The following is a 19490-nucleotide window of genomic DNA, read 5'->3' as shown; positions in this document are numbered from 1 at the left end:
TACTCTATGTGCACTCTTTGCAGGACATAGTAGGTCTGTAAACACTATATAATATCTATAAGCTTCCCTGTAATGAAATCTATCTCTGTGTCTATCTAGTCCATAGAGAACTCTGTAAACAATCCCTTCACCTGCTGGGTCAATTTCTGTGGTCTACTTAGGCATTGAATATTAATATGTTGTATATAAGGATGCTTGGGCACATGAAAATCGCCAAAATACTGAATCCTTTATATATCAATTGATGGATTGATATATGTAATATACTACATGTATACTGTCATTGTTTTCTATTCTGCATTATAATTGGTATTTAGGATGATATACATGTTTTGTTCTTGATATTTAGGGGTGTATTTGATGCTTCTCTAAAAATGGCTTGCTTCTATGGATTATATACTTGGCTTACTCATACAGTCTTTGGGATAAACATTATCTTTATTCCTTCTGGTAAGAAGTTCCTTTGTATTATTAAAGTTATGTAATTCAGACCAATTGTGTATGCATGACTGTTCAACTATATTACTGGAGGCAGAACTCTTGTATCTAGACGGTTCCCAAAAAATATTGACTATAGGAAAGTGAAGATAAAACCACTCATTTGTCTTGCTTTTTATCGGAATGGATGACAAACTGGGCAGACTGCAGACAAAGCCCATTTCCACTATTGTGTCTTTTGGTTTTAACAATGTAGTCGATGGGATGATGAATGGATGCTTTATACAGTGTGCTGAAAAATATTTTATGAAACCGCAGATAACAAATGAAGCAATAATTTGTGGCATTCGAAATCAATGACATCCATTGTGACGTTTATATATATATATATATATATATATATATATATATATATATATATATATGGGTTCTTTTCAGGTAAAGACAAAAGTGACAAAAAAAAAAACAACAATTTGACACACAGGGCTTTAATCGTATAACAACATGGGATGTCCATGTCAGGACCAACATTTAGATGCTTAGCACCTAACTTATTTACCCTTCAAATCCGAACAGTCCATTCCTCTTTTTTACTGTTAGCGAGAACATGTCATTCCTCACTAGAGTTACACCCCTATGAAGAAAATAGAAGAAACAATGGATTAAAATAATGCTTTTGCAATGGAATTGGTTTGCCCGCACTGAGGTCACTATAGTAGCTTTAGTAATATTTCCAGACTAAAGTTTTTTCACATAGAGATCCTAGCATTTAAACTCCACTCCACTATACATATGCAGTGGAAGTCTATTATAACTAACTGGATATCTGTTAGGATAAGTTACCATAGCCAGACAGTACAAGGTGTAGATTAGACAATTGTTATAATGTTCAGTTTCACATCCAAAGGGTTATTTTTTATACACAATCTAACACAAATTCTAGTTGTATTCTCTGACTCATTGCTCATAGTGTCTTTTTGTTAATTTTATACATATTAAGTAATATGGAACATTTGTTTTAACCATTTCCTCTATTTCCTTGCATGTACAAGCTCTGGCAGCAATTCTTGGAGCAGTGCCATTTCTGGGAACTTACTGGGCAGCTATACCTGCTGTTTTGGACTTGTGGTTTTCTCAAGGGGAAAGCTGTAAAGCTATATTGCTTCTTGTGTGCCATTTGCTCCCAACATATTGTGTCGACACTGCTATTTACTCTGATATATCTGGGTAAGTTATTTGTCAAACCAGGGAGCCTTCTGTGTTATAGCCATCTCAGAAAAACATGAACTTAGTGTTCTTGGCAGACAGGCTGTTCAGATTTCATGCTTCTATTTGGGTTGTTCCATATTATGGAAGCTACAGCAGTTGGCTTTGATCAACTTGGCTTTTCAGTCTTGCAGCGAAATCCACTCTGATATGCGGCACAGTTATTTCATATGGCTCTACAAGAGTGCTATCTTGGGGGGGGGGGGGATTCATTTTACAGTATCAGCATATTATGTAAAGCTGCGTCCACACATACAGCATTTGCAGATTTCACACTGCGAGTCTCGCAGCAAAATTTGTTGTGATATACGGCTCTCACTAAATCCACTGTGAGAATGTAGCCACATTCTATATAACTAATCCTCTGCCGGACCTTTAAACAAGATAATACATTACCTGCCCGCACTCCTGTCTGCTTCTCTAGCTCCTGGGTCTCTGACGTCCCAATCAGTGCGCTGTGGCAGGACAGCTCACTGATTGGCTGAGTGGGACGTCAGGGACCTGGGAGTTAGAGAAGCAGAAAGGAGCCTGGGCAGGTAATGTATTATTTTGTTCAAAGGCTCTGCAGATGATTTCTTAAGCAGGATGTGGCTATATTCTCACAGTGGTTTTCAATCCGCTGTGAGAAAGCAGAGCCATAGGGCATAACTATATTGCATTTCGCTGAAATTTGCAAATGCAGTATGTGTGAATGCAGCTTTACATAATATGTTGGTACTGTAAAATATTTTTTCCCCAAGAAAGCACTCTTGTTAAAAGAAAAAAAAAACTACTTGGGAGACTTGTTGCTTGGTCACATTAAATAAAATAAACCCACTTAAATGAACATTTCGGCTTCCTTTCCTCTGAGTTAACATTGTTCACCAAAATACAATAAAACAGTGTATGATAAGGGATTATCATAAAAATTATTTTAAAATGTAGCGGCCAGGATGGTGAGCAGAGTGCAGCTCTGTTTGCTGAAAAAATTGTTTCCTGAAATACGTCCCAGGCCAGTTAAGTTTATTGCACAAGTCCTATTCAGATTAGTAAGGATCGTGCACTGAACTATGTGTTTTTAGAAACAGTGTCGCCTGTGGCTGCATGCCGTTCTGCTCCACTTATTATCATGCCAGGTACCCTTTAATGTGTGAATGTTCTGAGGATAGCAGCTATCACTGCTGCATCCAGTATTGGCTGATCAGGTATTTCCCATGTGCTGGGAGAAATAGAAGCTCTGAGAAGCGGGATTGGCATTGTTGGAATGGCATGATCAGAGGAACGATGGTGGGTGAGTGTTCTTTTTCCTGCAATTTTAGTACATTTATACATTAAAATATGCCTCCAGACAACCCCTGTAACTAAAGAAATAGTTTGCACTGAACTCTGGTCTCACTGACTACAGCAATGAAGATGGTGTTGGTGGAGATGTAAAGTAGCTAAAGCACTTTGCATGCATTGTGCTTTTCATGACCGTTGCTGCTGCTTCCTGTAAACTCATATTAACTCTGGTACATTGATGTCAGCACAGAACCGTGACAGCTTCCATATACTTCATCCAGACGCACACTAGCTCATTCTGCTAATGTCTATTGAAGCTGCCCTAGGGTTGCACACTCATGGTTTTTAATCTTTTCTCTGTCAGCATCTGTTCTTGTTAATACTTTAGTCAAGGAGTTGGTGTTCTTGTGTCCCTGATCTCCTTTTAAAGACAGAACAGGGGGGCATGCTCTTTTTGCAACAATTTTCCTTACAGCCAGACACAGGGATAAACATGAAGAAATGCTGATTATGTAAAGAAAAAGAATTTATATTTATTTTATTGCATATTTCTTTGTTTTTATTTCAGTATAAGACAGAATAAGGTGAAGATTTTAAGGGAATAATTGCTAGGATTTCCTTCTGTTTTTGTATATTTTTAAAATTAATTAAAGGAAAATCTTATCAGCAGGTTTGTACATACAAATAGCAGCATACCATTCGCGACTGCAGCAGTAGCTTTATAGAGAGGAAAAAGGTGTTTTATTATGCTGGGAGAAGGACATATGGGCAGGAAGCTGTCCGTAACTAGTCACGGCTCTCTGCCTGTCAGCTCTCACTGCAGTGACCATTGACAGGCAGAGAAACCCATTAGTGGCGTCTCTGCCTGTCAGCATTCAATGTGGGGATGATTGACAGGAAGAGAGCCGACTAGTCAACGGCAACTTCCTGCCCAGATGACTAGTTGCTGCCCCTCTCGTGTGGTGTAATAAAACATCTTTTTCCACTTCATAAATCTACTGCTGTAGCCGCGGCTGGTATGCTCCAGTAGATCTATACTGTGCTGCTGGGAACCATATTAGCACAAATGAGGCCTAGGCCGCACCCACGCTGTGACGTCATCAGAACTGGCTGGAGCTGAAGGAGAGGCCCATCCCCCTTGATGATATCATCGGAACAGAAGAAGGATTTGAGTAGGTTCACTTCATGTGGGCTACACACCACACATGTTGTTTTCCATATTAAGAAGATGGATTTGCAGGATGAGTTCAGCAGAATGTGGAGAAGAACGACGTGTGGTGTTTAGCCAACTTACATTGAACTTACCGAAATCCTCCTTCTGTTCCAGCCAGTTTTGACGACATCACAAAGGGAAGGTCGTCCCATTCCAATGACGCAGCGGAGGGAACGATCCCATGCGCTGATGACGTCACGAAAGGGTGGGGCTTACGACACTGATGTAGGGGGGGAGATGGGACTGTCCACCAACGATAACATGTATTTTTAAATGAAGAGACCACAAAGAAATCCTTTATACAGTAAGCTATAAAATGTCCTGAATATAAGCCTAAGAATGGTGCTGAGAACTTGTTATACGGGAGAGGGGGGTGACAATCACACTTTAAGTTGTTGATATGCAGACACGTTACTGAATTAGTGTTTCCCCATTCAATAAAACGGTATTACTCCTTCTGAGAGATCTGTATTATTAGTGTTAGGGTGGGTTCATACTGAGGAATATGGAGCCGGCGGAAAGGCGCGGACAGACAGCAGAATTCCGCGGATATTATCCGTGAGAATTCCTCAGTATGAACCCACCCTTAATGTGTAGTACCACGGGCATTTAAAGGGGGTGTGGCTAATTGTGCGTGTCTGTAGTGAGATGGCTGTTGCCTGTCTCCTGTGACCTGTTATATAAGTAAACATGTCAATTCCTTTCATCTCTGCCGAGTATCCTCCACTATTATGCTGCATTTTTATCTTTAATAGTGTTTATAAATTGTAAGCGTATGCTTTGTAGTATAATAGTATTATTGTGTGTCTAATTTTTACACCAGGAATATTTATTACTATGAGCAGTAAAGGAACTTTATGTAATGTAATGTAATTTTCTTTTGTTTCCTGTAATGTAGAGGTGGTCATCCTTACTTGACTGGCCTTGCAGTAGCAGGAGGTGCCTACTATTTAGGACTAGAAGGAGCAATCATCGGACCTATTCTTCTCTGCATCCTCGTTGTTGCCTCTAATATTTACAGTGCAATGCTAGCAAGCCCAACCTCTTCATTACCAACTCCATCAACAACTCCGTGGCCTCTGCAAATTCATCGGTAAGCCAACAATATCCATGCTAAAAAAGTTACAGCCGTTCTTTCCATGTTCACCACATTGTAGTCTTCAAGCCAGGTAAAAACTGCATCAGATGCAACTACAAGTGCAAAAATGGAATTGTCACAACTCTGAAGCTGAAGTAAAAGCAAGGTGTGATCAAAAGACAAACGTAGGACAGGAGGAATACACATAAAGGCTATGTCGACACAACGTAAGTTTTCGTAAAAGTACGGGCGTTGTTGCAATCGGCAACAATGGGCGTACTTTTTACGAAAAGCTATGCTGCTCAGCCTTCTATGGGATCCCAGCCGAGCGTATACACATAGTATACGCTCCGGCAGGGATCCCTTGCGGCGCCACAAAGAACTGCCATGTCAGTTTTTTGTGGCCGCTATTCACTGAATAGCCGCAGAAAGCTCTGTCAGTTCACGCAATGAAGCGAGCAGCTTCGGCTGCTTGCTTCATTGTGTGCTATGGGGAGTTTTGATGTGGGTGCACACGGATGTGCCCGCATCAGAACTCTGCAGGCCAAAAGATCATCCCGGCCGGGATGATCTTTCCAGAGACCTGCCGCTTTGGTCGGCCGGTCTTTTACAGGATGTGAACATGGCCTTAAGTAGTAAAGAAAGTTGCCATGGCCACAGACCTTTAAAGGGGTTCTCTGGAGGAAAAAAAATATTGTATTTGTTTTTAAATCGCTGGTGTCAGACATTTATACAGATTTGTAAATTACTCTTTTTAAAAAATGTAAGCCTTCCTTTACTTATCAGCTGCTGTATGCTCTTTAGGAAGTGTTTTTTTTTTTGCAGTCTGACATGCAGTCTGACCTGGTGCTGTCCAGAGCATGAACAAATAAAACCCCATATAAAACCTCTCCTGCATTAAACAGTTCCTGTCACAGACAGAGGTGGCAGCAGAGAACACTGTGTCAGAATGGAAAGAAAACCCCACTTCCTGCAGGACATACAGCAGCTTATAAGCACTGGAAGATAGAGTTCAGCGAGTAGTAAAATACTTGAGTCCTCATTACTTGAATCGAACATTTTTCAATACTCAACTCGATTAACAAGCTCCATTGAGATCAATGGGAGACCTGATTTTACCAGGTGCCTGCTACTTGAGAGCTGAGAGTGCCCGGATAACATGGTTAACATAGGGATTTTTTTGATGAACAATTATTTGTTAAATTTTCCCTTTTTTATTCTTATTTTTGTGTATTTCTTTCCTTCAGGGGATGTTTAAACAAAATATACATTACAATAATTAAAATGCAAAACACATTACAACTAATGTGGGAAAGACTTTTAATTGCTGTCAATCCCCGCCTCATTTGTATGTGTTTTGCTAAAAGATATTACATTTTTTAGTTCTAATTTGTGTATATTTCATTTAAACATCCCCTGAAGGAACAAAATATACACAAATAAGAGCAAAAAAAGTTTTTTTCCCCCAGGAACTATAACTGACTGCTAAATTTGAGCAGCATGCTTGTTAATCACTACTTATCTTTAGATAGAAGTCATTTACAAATCTGTATAACTTTCTGACACCATTTGCAGTAAAACTGCTCTCTTTATTCTATGGGCCAGTATGTTTACTATGGTAGATTTTTTCTTGTCTACAAATATATATTTCTGATGCTGCTGCATGTAGCAATTGTTTATAAAAAATTTTCTTTAAGGGATACAGATTTTCATTAGGTGCCACTGTCTCCACCCATCTGCTAATGAATAATAGATTGCTTTTAATGATGAGAGAAATCTGTCATTGATCAGCTTTTGGGAGGGTGACAGTGGCACCAGTTTCAAGCTGCCTGCTTTTAAATGTTTTAAAAGTGTTTTTTTAACCTAGAAGTACATTTTGGCTGACTGACCAGTGAAAACAGCAAGCTATATTATGCTGCCCTCTGAGAGCAATATACTTGACAGACCACCATTTTACACACAAGTTTAGATAATCTGTGCTAAAGTAGGTTATTACACATCAGCTAAAGTTTTCCACGCCAGACCGCTTGTGCTAAGCTCCACCTACTTTTGAAAAAGCTGCAAGCACTGTGGAAGAAAACTGTGGTACACCATTGTATCACTTACATCATTCTGTTCAGGTGTTCTCCTAATATGCAGGAAAATAGGATTCTTGTCACACCCCTCCCCGCCCTCCAGCTGCTGCTTGACAGGTGACTGCCTATACACAGCATGGATAGATAACTGCCAATCAGCAGCTGGTGGGCGGAGTTTTCTGCTTATCATAAATATTGAGGACTACTGGGCTTATGCACATAACAAAGAGGACTGCTTATTGTACATGTTGTTCAGGAGGTAATTTCCGAATCAGCTGCACAGAACAATGTAAGTGATACATCATTCTGCTCAGCTTCTCTGACACTAGTTTATGCTACCCTGAGACAGGACAGCATAAACCTACTGACAGAGTCTCTTTAATTAGAGCAATCCTCAGTGTGGCCACTCTATGCTTGCTGTGCATGTGCCAGCGGCCCAGTACCAGAGATCAGAGATGTGCATAGACTGGAGGGTATCTCTGTAGTGTGCTGAGGTAAGTTTATTATACAGCCTGATTATGTTGGTTGTGTGATATTGGGGGAATTTTTATTTCTAGATGGTTCTGCTGAAGGGGAAAAATACTCATCCAGGAAGACTTTTTTATTTTAATATTTTATGTTACTTCCTGACATTATGTTTCAAAGTTAGTTATGGTTCTGATATAGTTAGTCTCAGAAGTCCCAGTCAGTCAACAAAAGTTTTCTGTGCCTGCAAGTATAATTCTCAGTGGCATACCGCCTCAGTACATTAGCAGCATTGTTTCATTGACTGGCATTACATAATATATCATTTGTAGTTCTATTAATGATTTATTTACTCATTGTATATTGCCTCACATAATCTGCTTAATCTCAATTTGTTTCAGCTTATTAGTAGCAGTGTGATTTAATACATAGTAGTCTTTAGCGCAATTCCATTGGGATACAGATGGCAGTGGCAGGGTCAGTTTTAGGATTTTTTTATACTGTCTTCTATGTTTTCTCTTATTGCATATGATTAACCAAATGATTAACCCTTTCAAAATCAGGTTTACTTTCACTTTTTCATGTTTAGTTTGTTGTAGTTAGATATGTTCACGTGGAGCAGAAATTATCCAGATTTTTTTCACTTTTGATTTACAAGTGGAAAAATTGCCAGCAAAGTATTTTTTGATTTATACCTAGCACCAAAATCCACAGCAGTGCATACGTTTTTGCTGTATAGTTTTTCTTACATAGATTGGAAAGAAAGATTTACAATCTTGTTAACAAACACTTTATTATGTTGTTTAACCCCTTCACGTCAGCCATCTGTATATATACGTTCCTATTGCACATGCCCCGTGCAGTAGGAATGTACATATACGTTCCTGACTGACAGGGGCTTTGTGATGAGAACGGGATCGCTGCAGGGACAGCGATCCCGCTCTCATCTGAGTGAGGCACCGGAGATAATGAGGATCAGCTGCGATCCCGTAGCTGACCCCCATTAACCCCTTAGTGACCGCCGAAACGGCGGTCACTAATGGGCCGGTGCCGCCGCTGTATTTCATCTCCCCCCACCGTGAATCCACGGTGGGGGGAGATGAAATAAGTAAAAATCAGACCCCAGATCAGCCCCCTAGTGCCCCAGTCACTAACCCCCCCTCCCGCGGCGGCCATCGGATCCAAGATGGCCGCCGCGATCACTGTGAACAGACTAATGTCTGTTCACAGTGATCAAGCAAGAAAAATGAATGAAAGCCCCATGCTCTCCGCCACCGGAGGTAGCGGAGAGCATGGGGCAGTCATCGGGACCCCCCCTGTGGGGTCCCGGTACAAGCGATCAGCGGTATATACTATATACCGCTGATCGCTTGTGCCATGTGCCGCCGGCACTTTTTATCCCCTGTCACCATGAATGATTGGTGACAGGGGATAAAAAGTGATGTCCCCCCACCCCCCCAAGTCGCCCCCCCACCCCCCCTGTCACCCCCGTCCCCCAGTCACCCCCCCTTCCCCATATACTCACCGGATCCACGGAGCTCCTTCCTCCTCGACGTCCTGGCTGGTTATGAAGTGCGCATGCGCTCCACAACCAGCCAAGCTCTGAAAATTTAAAGCGACAGAGACCAATTTGGTCTCTGTCACTGAACTATGATTACTGTGATAGAAAATATCACAGTAATCATAGTAATACAGTGAAAATGAATGTATAAAGTACAAAAAGTGACAAACATACAAAAAAATAAAACACACTTTTTATTATAGTAATAATTACAGTTTACTCCCAAATTACCCCTAACCCCCCCCAGATTACCCGTAACCACCGCAGGTTGCCCGTAACCACCGCACGTTGCCCGTAACCACCCCAGGTTGTCCGTAATCACGTCAGATTGCACGTAACCCCCCAGATTACCCGTAACCACCGCACGTTGCCCGTAACCACCGCACGTTGCCCGTAACCACCGCACGTTGCCCGTAACCACCACACGTTGCCAGTGACCCCCTCCAGATTGTCCGTAATCACCCCAGATTGCCTGTAACCACCCCAAATTACATGTAACCACCCCAGATTAGCTATAAGCACTTCACTCTATCCGTAACAATTCTAGATTGTCTGTAACCCCTCCAGGTTGCCCCTAACCACCGCAGGTTGGGCATAACCACCCCAGATTGCCCGTAATCATGCCAGATTACATGTAACCCCCCAGATTGCCTCTGACCACCGCACGTCGCCTCTGACCACCGCACGTCGCCTCTGACCACCGCACGTCGCCTCTGACCACCGCACGTCGCCTCTGACCACCGCACGTCGCCTCTGACCACCGCACGTCGCCTATGACCACCGCACGTCGCCTATGACCACCGCACCTTGCCTCTGACCACCGCACGTCGCCTATGACCACCGCACATCGCCTATGACCACCGCACCTTGCATCTGACCACCGCACCTTGCCTCTGAACACTGCACCTTGCCTCTAACCACCCCAAATTGCCAGTGACCCCCTCCAGATTGCCCGTAACCACGCCAGATTACAGGTACCCACCTCAGATTACCTATTAGCACTTCAGTTTATCCGTAACCACAGCAGGTTGCCTGTAACCACCCCAGATTGTCCGCAACCACCCCAGATTGTCCGTAACCACAGCAGGTTGCCTGTAACCATACCAGATTGTCTGTAACCACAGCAGGTTGTCCGTATTCACCCCACGTTGCCCATAACCACCCCAGGTTGCCTCTAACCACACCAGGTTGCCTCTAACCACACCAGGTTGCCTCTAACCACCCCAGGTTGCCGTAACCACAGCAGGTTGCCTGTGACCACCCCATGTTGACCGTATCCACCCCAGATTATCCGTAACCACCCCAGACTGCCCGTAACCACCCCAGACTTCCCGTAACCACCCCAGACTGCCCGTAACCACCCCAGACTGCCCGTAACCACCCCAGACTGCCCGTAACCACCCCAGACTGCCCGTAACCACCCCAGACTGCCCGAAACCACCTCTAGATTACCCGGAACCACCCCAGATTACCCGTAACCACCCCACATTACCTGTAATCTAATTTTTTTTATTGTATTTTAGTAACTGCGCTATTCTAATAACTATTACTAGCTGCGGTTTTGCTCCAGCAAATTGGCGCTCCTTCCCTTCTGAGCCCTGCTGTGTGCCCATACAGTGGTTTATGCCCACATATGGGGTACCGTTGTACTCAGGAGAACCTGCGTTACAGATTTTGGGGTACATTTTTTATCCTGTTCCTTGTGAAATTTAAGAATTTCAAACTAAACCAACATATTATTGGAAAAATTCAAGTTTTTCATTTTTACTGGCCAATTTTGATCCTCTAATACCTGTGGGGCCAAAATGCTCATCCTACCCCAATATGAATTCTTTGAGGGGTGTACTTTCCGAAATGGGGTGACTTTTGGGGGGATTCTATTCTGTAGACACTACAGGGGCGCTGCAAATGCACCTGGTGCTCAGAAACTTCTTCAGAAAAATCTGCAGAGAAAATGCTAATTGGCGCTCCTTCCCTTCTGAGCCCGGCTGTGTGCCCATACAGTGGTTTATGCCCACATATGGGGTACCGTTCTACTCAGGAGACCCTGCGTTACAGATTTTGGGGTGAATTTTCTCTCCTGTTCCTCGTGAAATTGAGAAATTTCCAACTAAAGGAACATATTATTGGAAAAATTCGAGTTTTTCATTTTTACTGTCTACTTTTGAATACTTTCCTCTAATACCTGTGGGGTCAAAATGCTCACCACACACCAAGATGAATTCTTTGAGGGGTGCACTTTCCAAAATAGGGTGACTTATGGCGAGATTTTACTCCGCTGACACTACAGGGGCACTGCAAACCCACCTGGCGCTCAGAAACTTCTTCAGCAAAATCTGCATTGAAAAAGCTAATTGGCGCTCCTTCCCTTCTGAGCCCTGATGTGTGCCCATACAGTGGTTTATACCGACATATGAGGTACCTTTTTACTCAGGAGAACCTGCGTTACAAATTTTGGGGTACTTTTTTTCTCTTGTTCCTCGTGAAATTGAGAAATTTCAAACTAAACGAACATATTATTGGGAAAATTTGAGTTTTTCATTTTTACTGTCTACTTTTGAATACTTTCCTCTAATACCTGTGGGGTCAAATTGCTCATCCTACCCCAAGATGAATTCTTTGAGGGGTGTACTTTCCAAAATGGGGTGACTTATGGGGTTTTTTCTCTCTGCTGACACTACAGGGGCACTGCAAATGCACCTGGCGCTCGGAAACTTCTTCAGCAAAATCTGCAATGGAAAAGCTAATTGGCGCTCCTTCCCTTCTGAGCCCCGCTGTGTGCCCATGCAGTGGTTTACGCCCACATATGGGGTACCGTAGTACTCAAGAGAACATGTGTTACAAATTTTGGGGTGCTTTTTCTCTCATGTTCCTTTTGAAAATAAGAAACTTTAATCTAAATGTATATGTTATTGGAAAATTTTAATTTTTCATTTTTTTACAGCCTAATGGTGAATACTTTCCTCCAGCCCCTGTAGGGTTAAAATGCTCATTATACCCCTAGATTAATTCTTTAAGGTGTCTAGTTTCCAAAATGGGGTCACTTATGGGGGTTTCCAGTATACAAACCTCCTAAATCAACTTAAAATAAGAACTGGTCCCTAAAAAAATCAGTTTTGGAAACTTTCACGAAAATGTGGTAATTTGCTGATACATTTCTAAGCCCCGTAACACCCTAAAAAAGTAAAATATGTTTATGAAATGAAGCCAGAATAAAGAGGACATATTGGTAATGTGACTTAGTAACTAATTTATGTAATACAACTTTCTTTTTTTAGAAGCAGAGAATTTCAAAGTTCATAAAATGCTAATTTTTTCAATTTTTCATGATATTTTGATGTTTTTCACAAAAAACACACAAAGTAGTGACCAAATTTTGCCACTAATATAAAGTGCCATATGTGACGAAAAAACAATCTCAGAATCGCTAGCATACGTTAAAGCATCACTGAGCTATAAGCGCATAAAGTGAGACAGGTCAGATTTTGAAAAATGAGCCTGGTCTTTTAGGTGCAAATAGGCTCGGTCTTGAAGGGGTTAATGACAATGTAATCTGTTTTAACATGATTTACAACAGATTCTTGTAAAACTGAGTAAAAAAATAAAATCCAGAGTAGCAAATCATCACAGTACACTATGGTGAAAAAAGAAAAAAAAGTGTGGTAGGCTCTCTAGAGACAATAGGCTTGTATAGAATTGGAAATTTGTATATCTTGTAACAATTGTTTACAAATCATAGACATTTCTAAATGAATCTAAAATAATAGACATGGCATTACTATATTACTAAAATATAGCTTTATATGGAAAAATATCAAATATAAAAAGTAGAAATAGGAAGTAAGTGTATAAGATAATTTCATAAAGGATGAAACAAATAGAAATCATTAATATCAATTAAAATGTCCACATAACCTTATTGTAGGTTTGTATTAGGGTGTGTCATTATTACGTTATAACGATAGATTCATATGCATTTTTAAGCTTTTTTGCAAAGCCACTATTTGCGGTGTATTATTGCGGTGCTGGGCCTTAGCTATACCGCATATGTTGGTTCACTGTGCACTCTTCTTATTCGTGTATGAAAAAAAATATATATATATGCAATTGGTAATGCCGTATATGATATATATGTGTGGTGGATGTCCACCTCTCACCGATCTCCCGTCTTTCTAGCTGCTTCTGTTCCCTAATTAAAAGTTTTTTAAAAAGCCGATCTATATCCAACATGGTGCCGGCCAGAAAACTACATCTCCCATCATGCAATGCTTATTCCTGATTGGTCCATGATGTAGCAGAGCTGATATCCACAAGATATAGCAGAGTTGAGGTAGTGACATAGCAGAGTTGAGGTAGTGACATAGCAGAGTTGAGATAGTGACGGCAGCGAGTGAGCCACGGGTGAGCGTTGGGGGTGGGGGCGCGAGTGGCCAGCGGATGAGCGCCATGGAGTTTTGTGCCGCTAGTGAGAGCGGGAGCACACAGTGCAGGTGACGGGGATGGCTGCTGTTAGAGAGGGAGACAGTGACAGCTGCACTGATCACTGTCTCCCTCTCTAACAGCAGCCACCCCCGTCAGTGTCTTCCTTCAACTCAGTGAAGAGACGGAGGACACTTTATTCCGACATGAAGGGTAGGGGTTGGTGTCGGGTTGGAGATTTGATGATTGTTTGCTGGGGGTAAATGCATCTAGATAACAGCAAAACTGTGTAGAATCTATAATACAATGATATTGGAAAGATGGAAAGCTATGGGTAGACAACGTATTATTGCAAAAATAATGCATTAAATTAAAGGGGGAATACCCCTTTAACGCAGTACTCAGGAGAAAAAAGATGTTTTCAGATCAACTTGTACCAGGAAATATATAGAATTTTAAATAACTTCTACTTAAAGGGGTTATCCAGCGCTACAAAAACATGGCCACTTTCCCCCTACTGTTGTCTCCAGTTTGGGCGGGGTTTTGAAGCTTAGTTCCATTGAAGTAAATGGAGCTTAATTAAAAACCGCACCTGAACTGGAGACAACAGTAGGGGGAAAAGTGGCCATGTTTTTGTAGCACTGGATAACCCCTTTAAAATCTCGAGTCTTCCATTACTTATCAGCTGCTGTATGTCCTGCAGGAAATGGTGTATTCTTCCCAGTCTGACATTGTGCTTCCTGCTGCCATCTGTGTCTGTGACAGGAACTAATTATTTACATTTATTTGGTGATCATTCACTTGCAGAAAGCATAGAACTTTTAGGCTAGGTTCACACTATGTATCTGTGCGGCTGTATTGCGGGCGGTAAATCATCGGCCGTATTTTTCCGGTTCATGCGTACGCTGGAAAGTATACGATATACGGCTGCACAGTGCACACTATGTATGAGCCTACGGCCCGATCGTAAACGGACCCGTAAAAAATTAACAAGACCATTGTTTGCGGCTGGAACTGTGCAAATTCACGGCCGTGGATTGACAGGCGGTCCGTACGGAGTACTTCAAAAATAGCCGGCAATAATGCCGATGCCTCTAATAGTTAATATATTAAATTAATAAAACACATTTTCTTTGTAATAAAGTCCCTTTCGTTATTCAATAATTTAATTCTAACGAATCCATCATTGTGCAATTAAATATACTGTTAAAATAAATAGATATATAAATGTATATTTATATATATATAGATTTTTATTTTTTGACAGTATATTTAATTGCACAATGATGGATTCGTTAGAATTAAATTATTGAACAACGAAACTGATTTTATTACAACAAAAATGTGTTTTATTAATTAAATATTAATTAGTACAGGAAGCTCCAGTAAGCCGTTAATTCATATTGCCGGCAATAGAGCTTTCTGTACTAATGATCACTTTACTTTAATTAAAACATCAAATTTTTCTTCTAATTATGTTATCACAATAGCATTATTAGAAGAAACATTTAGAATTATATGTGCGCTCAGCTGATTGGCTGATCGGCTTAGCGCACATATAAAGAGCCGGTCCGCAGCACAGTGACTTCATTGTGCTGCGGACCAGCGAAGAGGACACATCGGGGTGAGTATAGAGCTCTACCCACCCCCTCCCCAGCACTGCACCCCTCCCAGCAAGGAAGGGGGGGTCAGTTAACCCCTTCCTTGCTGGGATGGGTGCAGTCTGATATCAGTCTGGCCCCCAAGGGGTTAAGGGGGATGCAATACATCCTCCCTTAACCCCTTGGGGTATATTTAATTGCAAAATGATGGATTCGTTTAAATTTAATTATTGAACAACGAAAGGGACTTTATTACAATGAAAATGTGTTTTATTAATTAAATATATTAACCATGAGAGGCCATAGCGATTCCTGTAAACTGTTCCCCTGCTTTCCCAGATGCATTACAGAGGTGTTTGCATCACTTTCTAAAGATTTTATGTTATTTTTAGTTGAACCAGATTTCCAAGTAAATGACCGTATGTTTTCAGCCGCATGTCTATTTTTTCCCACGGCCGTAGTTTCAGCCGCACATTTCCAGCCGCATAAAAAAAAAAAAAAAAAATGGCAGGATTAGCCCTGGAGTATATGTGACTCAAAAATCCTATACACATGTTTGTAGTTCTTCCCATAATGTGTAGCTTATACATATGCAAATTGGCTCTGCTTCAAGGGGAAGAAATGTACATTTTTACAAAAAGAATAGCAGAGCCATGTTGCATGTATTTCCCCATGGAGCATTGCCTAGAAAATAAGTTTCCCTACACCACTGCATTTTACTGGCTAGTTTATAGATATAGAAATCAAGCTCTTCTGGGGTTTTTTTGTGCATGTTTCAATATATTCTTTTACCCATAGCATCCCCATATCGTTCATTATTTATGAATGGATTCTCCTGACTGTGCCTTCTGGTTGTTGGTACAACAGTGTTCAGTAATTGCAGTATCTATATATTATCTGCAGCTACTGTAATCCAAAGGGAATTTATCTATGCAATAACTCTGAACCTTAGTTTGAAACATTACTGTGATGCATGCTTTGGTTCCTAGCACAGAAGTCCAGAAATAATGAAATTACTTACTTTTTTGTTGTTCTCAGATTATTTATGTACATAGACCTTCATAGTGGGGTTAGCCCTTATCTTGTAAATGGTAACAATGTTTTTTTTCTTATTACATTGTAAAACAAAAACATTAAAGCAGTGGAAGTCTTATAACTCCTCTTTCTTTATATTTTCTAGGACATTCAAAGAGCATCTACAAGAGTTGAAACAAGCATCAGAATGATAAAAAAAACTCCTTGATACACTCTTTAAAGTGGTGGCATTTTTGTACCTTGTATTGAAGTGACTTTGCCCTGTAGACATCAAGGGATGAATTTTTTTATGTAAAAATGGTAGTTTTTAAAAGTGAATTTAAGCCTGTGCTCACATTTGCACTGGAGGATTTGTTAAGCATATCCATAGCAGATTCATTGTTTTGTCAAGTAAAATGATAATAACCTGACAGACCCTTATTATAGTCATGGCCGCTTTGGCAAAAATATACTTGTTGACTGATTTGAAGGAGAACCTCTAAAAGCCTTACTGTGTTAGAAACAACCTTCTAGTAGCTATTGACAAAGTCAATAATGGTGGATATTATCTCCTCAAGACAACCAGGTAATATCACATGGCTGAGTATGCCTAAGTAGGAGTCACTTTTTCTCTGCTGTAGCTAATATAAAGGGGTACAGACCAGGATACTCCTCCCATGACATGATATGTCTTAACGTGAATCACTTTTTAGGGAGTTATGCCTTTCTTACAGCCCTCTCTGACAACAGTGCAATTTATTTTTCTTTTTTGTTCTTTGAATGCATACAGTGTTTGCAGTTTAGGTTTAATGCTCTTTAAAGGCCCCTATACACTTTATACACCTGTCGGCCTCAGGGATCAGTATAAAGTATATGGGACTCTCCTGAAACTCCACAGCTGATGTCATCAGTGGAAATATGGGTCAGGCTTGATGGATAAACATTGCCTGACCCCTTTGTTCTCTGAGAAATAAAGCCGCTGCTAGACCAGTTAGGAGAGATAATTGCTCTCCAAACGATCATTTAACTGACAGTTTTGAAAGTGAATGAATGGGGTGCATTCATGACTTGTGTACTCCCCTGCCCAGCAACTACTGATTTACTGATATTCTCTTATTAATGCACATAGGGTGAAAATTGTCAGTCAGAGGCAGTTGGGTGGGAAAGATTACATCCTAATACAAAACAAATACACTGTTGAGATTAGTGTGCCTGTCAATAACTACATGCTGTTCTTAGAGAGGGCCACGTGATCTTGGAGACAAACTTCCTTTCATGAAGGAATGGGCATATGCATTAGGGTAACATAAGGGACTACTGCTTTTTTGTTTTTAACAGCTCACAGAGCTTTTTAGTTATTGTTGTCTTGGGTTAACAGCTTTCACGTATTAGCAATACACAGTAGTGTATAGTGTAAGGACTAAACTATTTTACCAAAAGTGAATTATATATACATTTCTCTAATTCTGGCTTTTTTAAGGAAAAAAAAAAAGCTGTCTTCAGTGGCCAACTCTTTGTTTGCACTTTATGCACATTTACAAAAGCAAATATGTTTGATAATTTGTGTTCATCACATGTTTTGTATATGTAGGTTGTATTTTATTGTTGAATGAGCATTGATACTGTTAGTGCAATTAAGGGTGATGCTTGGCTTTGACCTGAATTTTCCTCCCAGTATGGAAAAAAGCTCATTGCCATGGTAACTTATTGTGTTAGGTAAAAAAATAAATAACATCAGGTATTACAATATCTCTGCCTTTATAACATTGAGAAATATACATTGTAACCCTATTTTTACTATTCCAAAATAAAGAAAAAACTTTGAACACTGGTTTTAAAATTGTCTTTCATTGGTGCTAACTTGAATTTTCACTTACCCTAAACATTTGCAGTATTGTAAAGAACAGTTGGGGTGCTTAATAACTTTAACACATGCGTTGGTTTTTAAATATAGCCAAGTGGCATTAGTTTCAGCCATAGGTGTGATGTGCAACAGCTCCTTTCTCTCCATGTCGTATTTTATTTAACATTGGCCTTTAAACTTTTACAAGTGGCTATGGACTTTGGGGGAGATTTATTAAGACTATGAGAGTAGAGTATGACGGTCTTAAATAAAGACCTGCGCCCAATTAACAGTCTGGTTTTAGTAAGAGGCCTATGCCTCTTAGCAAAGCTGTCAGGACCTGCACAGGCCACAGGCTTGCGCAGAAATCTATACTTCCAGAGAGGTTAATAAAACCTGTGAAAAGGTTATTAAAGCAGCACAAACTCACAATGAAAGCAGGTGGCCAAAGACAGCAAAAGAAAGCCCCAAGACTCTTTAAATATATTAATCCAAAAAACCAAGGTCATGGTATGTAAATAACAGTAATGTGGAGTCAATTACTGGGGATCAAAAGAAAGCTGAGTTACTGAATGGGTTCTTTAGCTCTGTATATACAAAAGAAGAAGGTGGAGTCAAGGGGGGGCAGAGCCAGTGCTGCTAACATGTGTAATGTTATAAGCAGTGGACCCCAAGGTTACTTTAGATAGGGTCCAAGATAAAATAAATAAACCGAATGTAACCAGAGCTCAAGAACCTGATGGATTACACCCCAGAGTTCTTAGGGAACTCAGTTTTGTAATTTCTTTACCCTTGTACGAAATATTCTGCTATTCTTTGGTGACTGGTATTGTGCTGAGGGACTGGCATAAGGCAAATGGTGTTGTCAGTCTTAAACCTTAGAGGACCGGGCCAATTTAAATTTTTGTGTTTTCGTTTTTCCCTTCTTGTGCTTAAAAGGCCATAGCACTTAAATTTTTTCACCTAGAAACCCACATGAGCCCTAATTTTTTGCGCCACTAATTGTACTTTGCAATGACTGGCTGAATTTTTTTCATAAAGTACACTGCGAAACCAGAAAAAAATTCAAAGTGTGGTGAAATTGAAAAAAAAAACGCATTTCTTTTATTTGGGTTTTTTTTTCGTTTTTTCGCCGTTCGCCCTGGGGTAAAACTGACTTCTTATATATGTTCCTCAAGTCGTTACGATTACAGTGTGTGTTACGAATGTAACATGTATAACTTTCATTGTATCTGATGGCCTGTAAAAAATTCAAAC

The 19490-nt window shown here is 40.5% G+C and overlaps 1 protein-coding gene across 2 annotated transcripts in view; it reads left to right on the top strand.

Annotated features, from left to right (window-relative positions):
* Positions 1–18216, top strand: part of LOC138783484 (transmembrane protein 245-like) — a 68276-nt gene extending 50060 nt beyond the window's left edge. For both annotated transcript variants that reach the window (XM_069958235.1, XM_069958236.1), the window contains 4 exons: positions 350–450; positions 1491–1665; positions 5076–5270; positions 16557–18216. In XM_069958235.1, coding sequence (XP_069814336.1) covers positions 350–450; positions 1491–1665; positions 5076–5270; positions 16557–16602 — 517 coding nt within the window. In that variant the 3' untranslated portion in view covers positions 16603–18216. The remainder of the gene's footprint in view (positions 1–349; positions 451–1490; positions 1666–5075; positions 5271–16556) is intronic.
* Positions 18217–19490: the final 1274 nt, after the last annotated feature.

The sequence above is a fragment of the Dendropsophus ebraccatus genome, chromosome 2 (genome assembly GCF_027789765.1).
Source record: "Dendropsophus ebraccatus isolate aDenEbr1 chromosome 2, aDenEbr1.pat, whole genome shotgun sequence".
Taxonomy (NCBI): Eukaryota; Metazoa; Chordata; class Amphibia; order Anura; family Hylidae; genus Dendropsophus; species Dendropsophus ebraccatus.
This window is presented reverse-complemented; position numbering and strand designations above follow the sequence as displayed.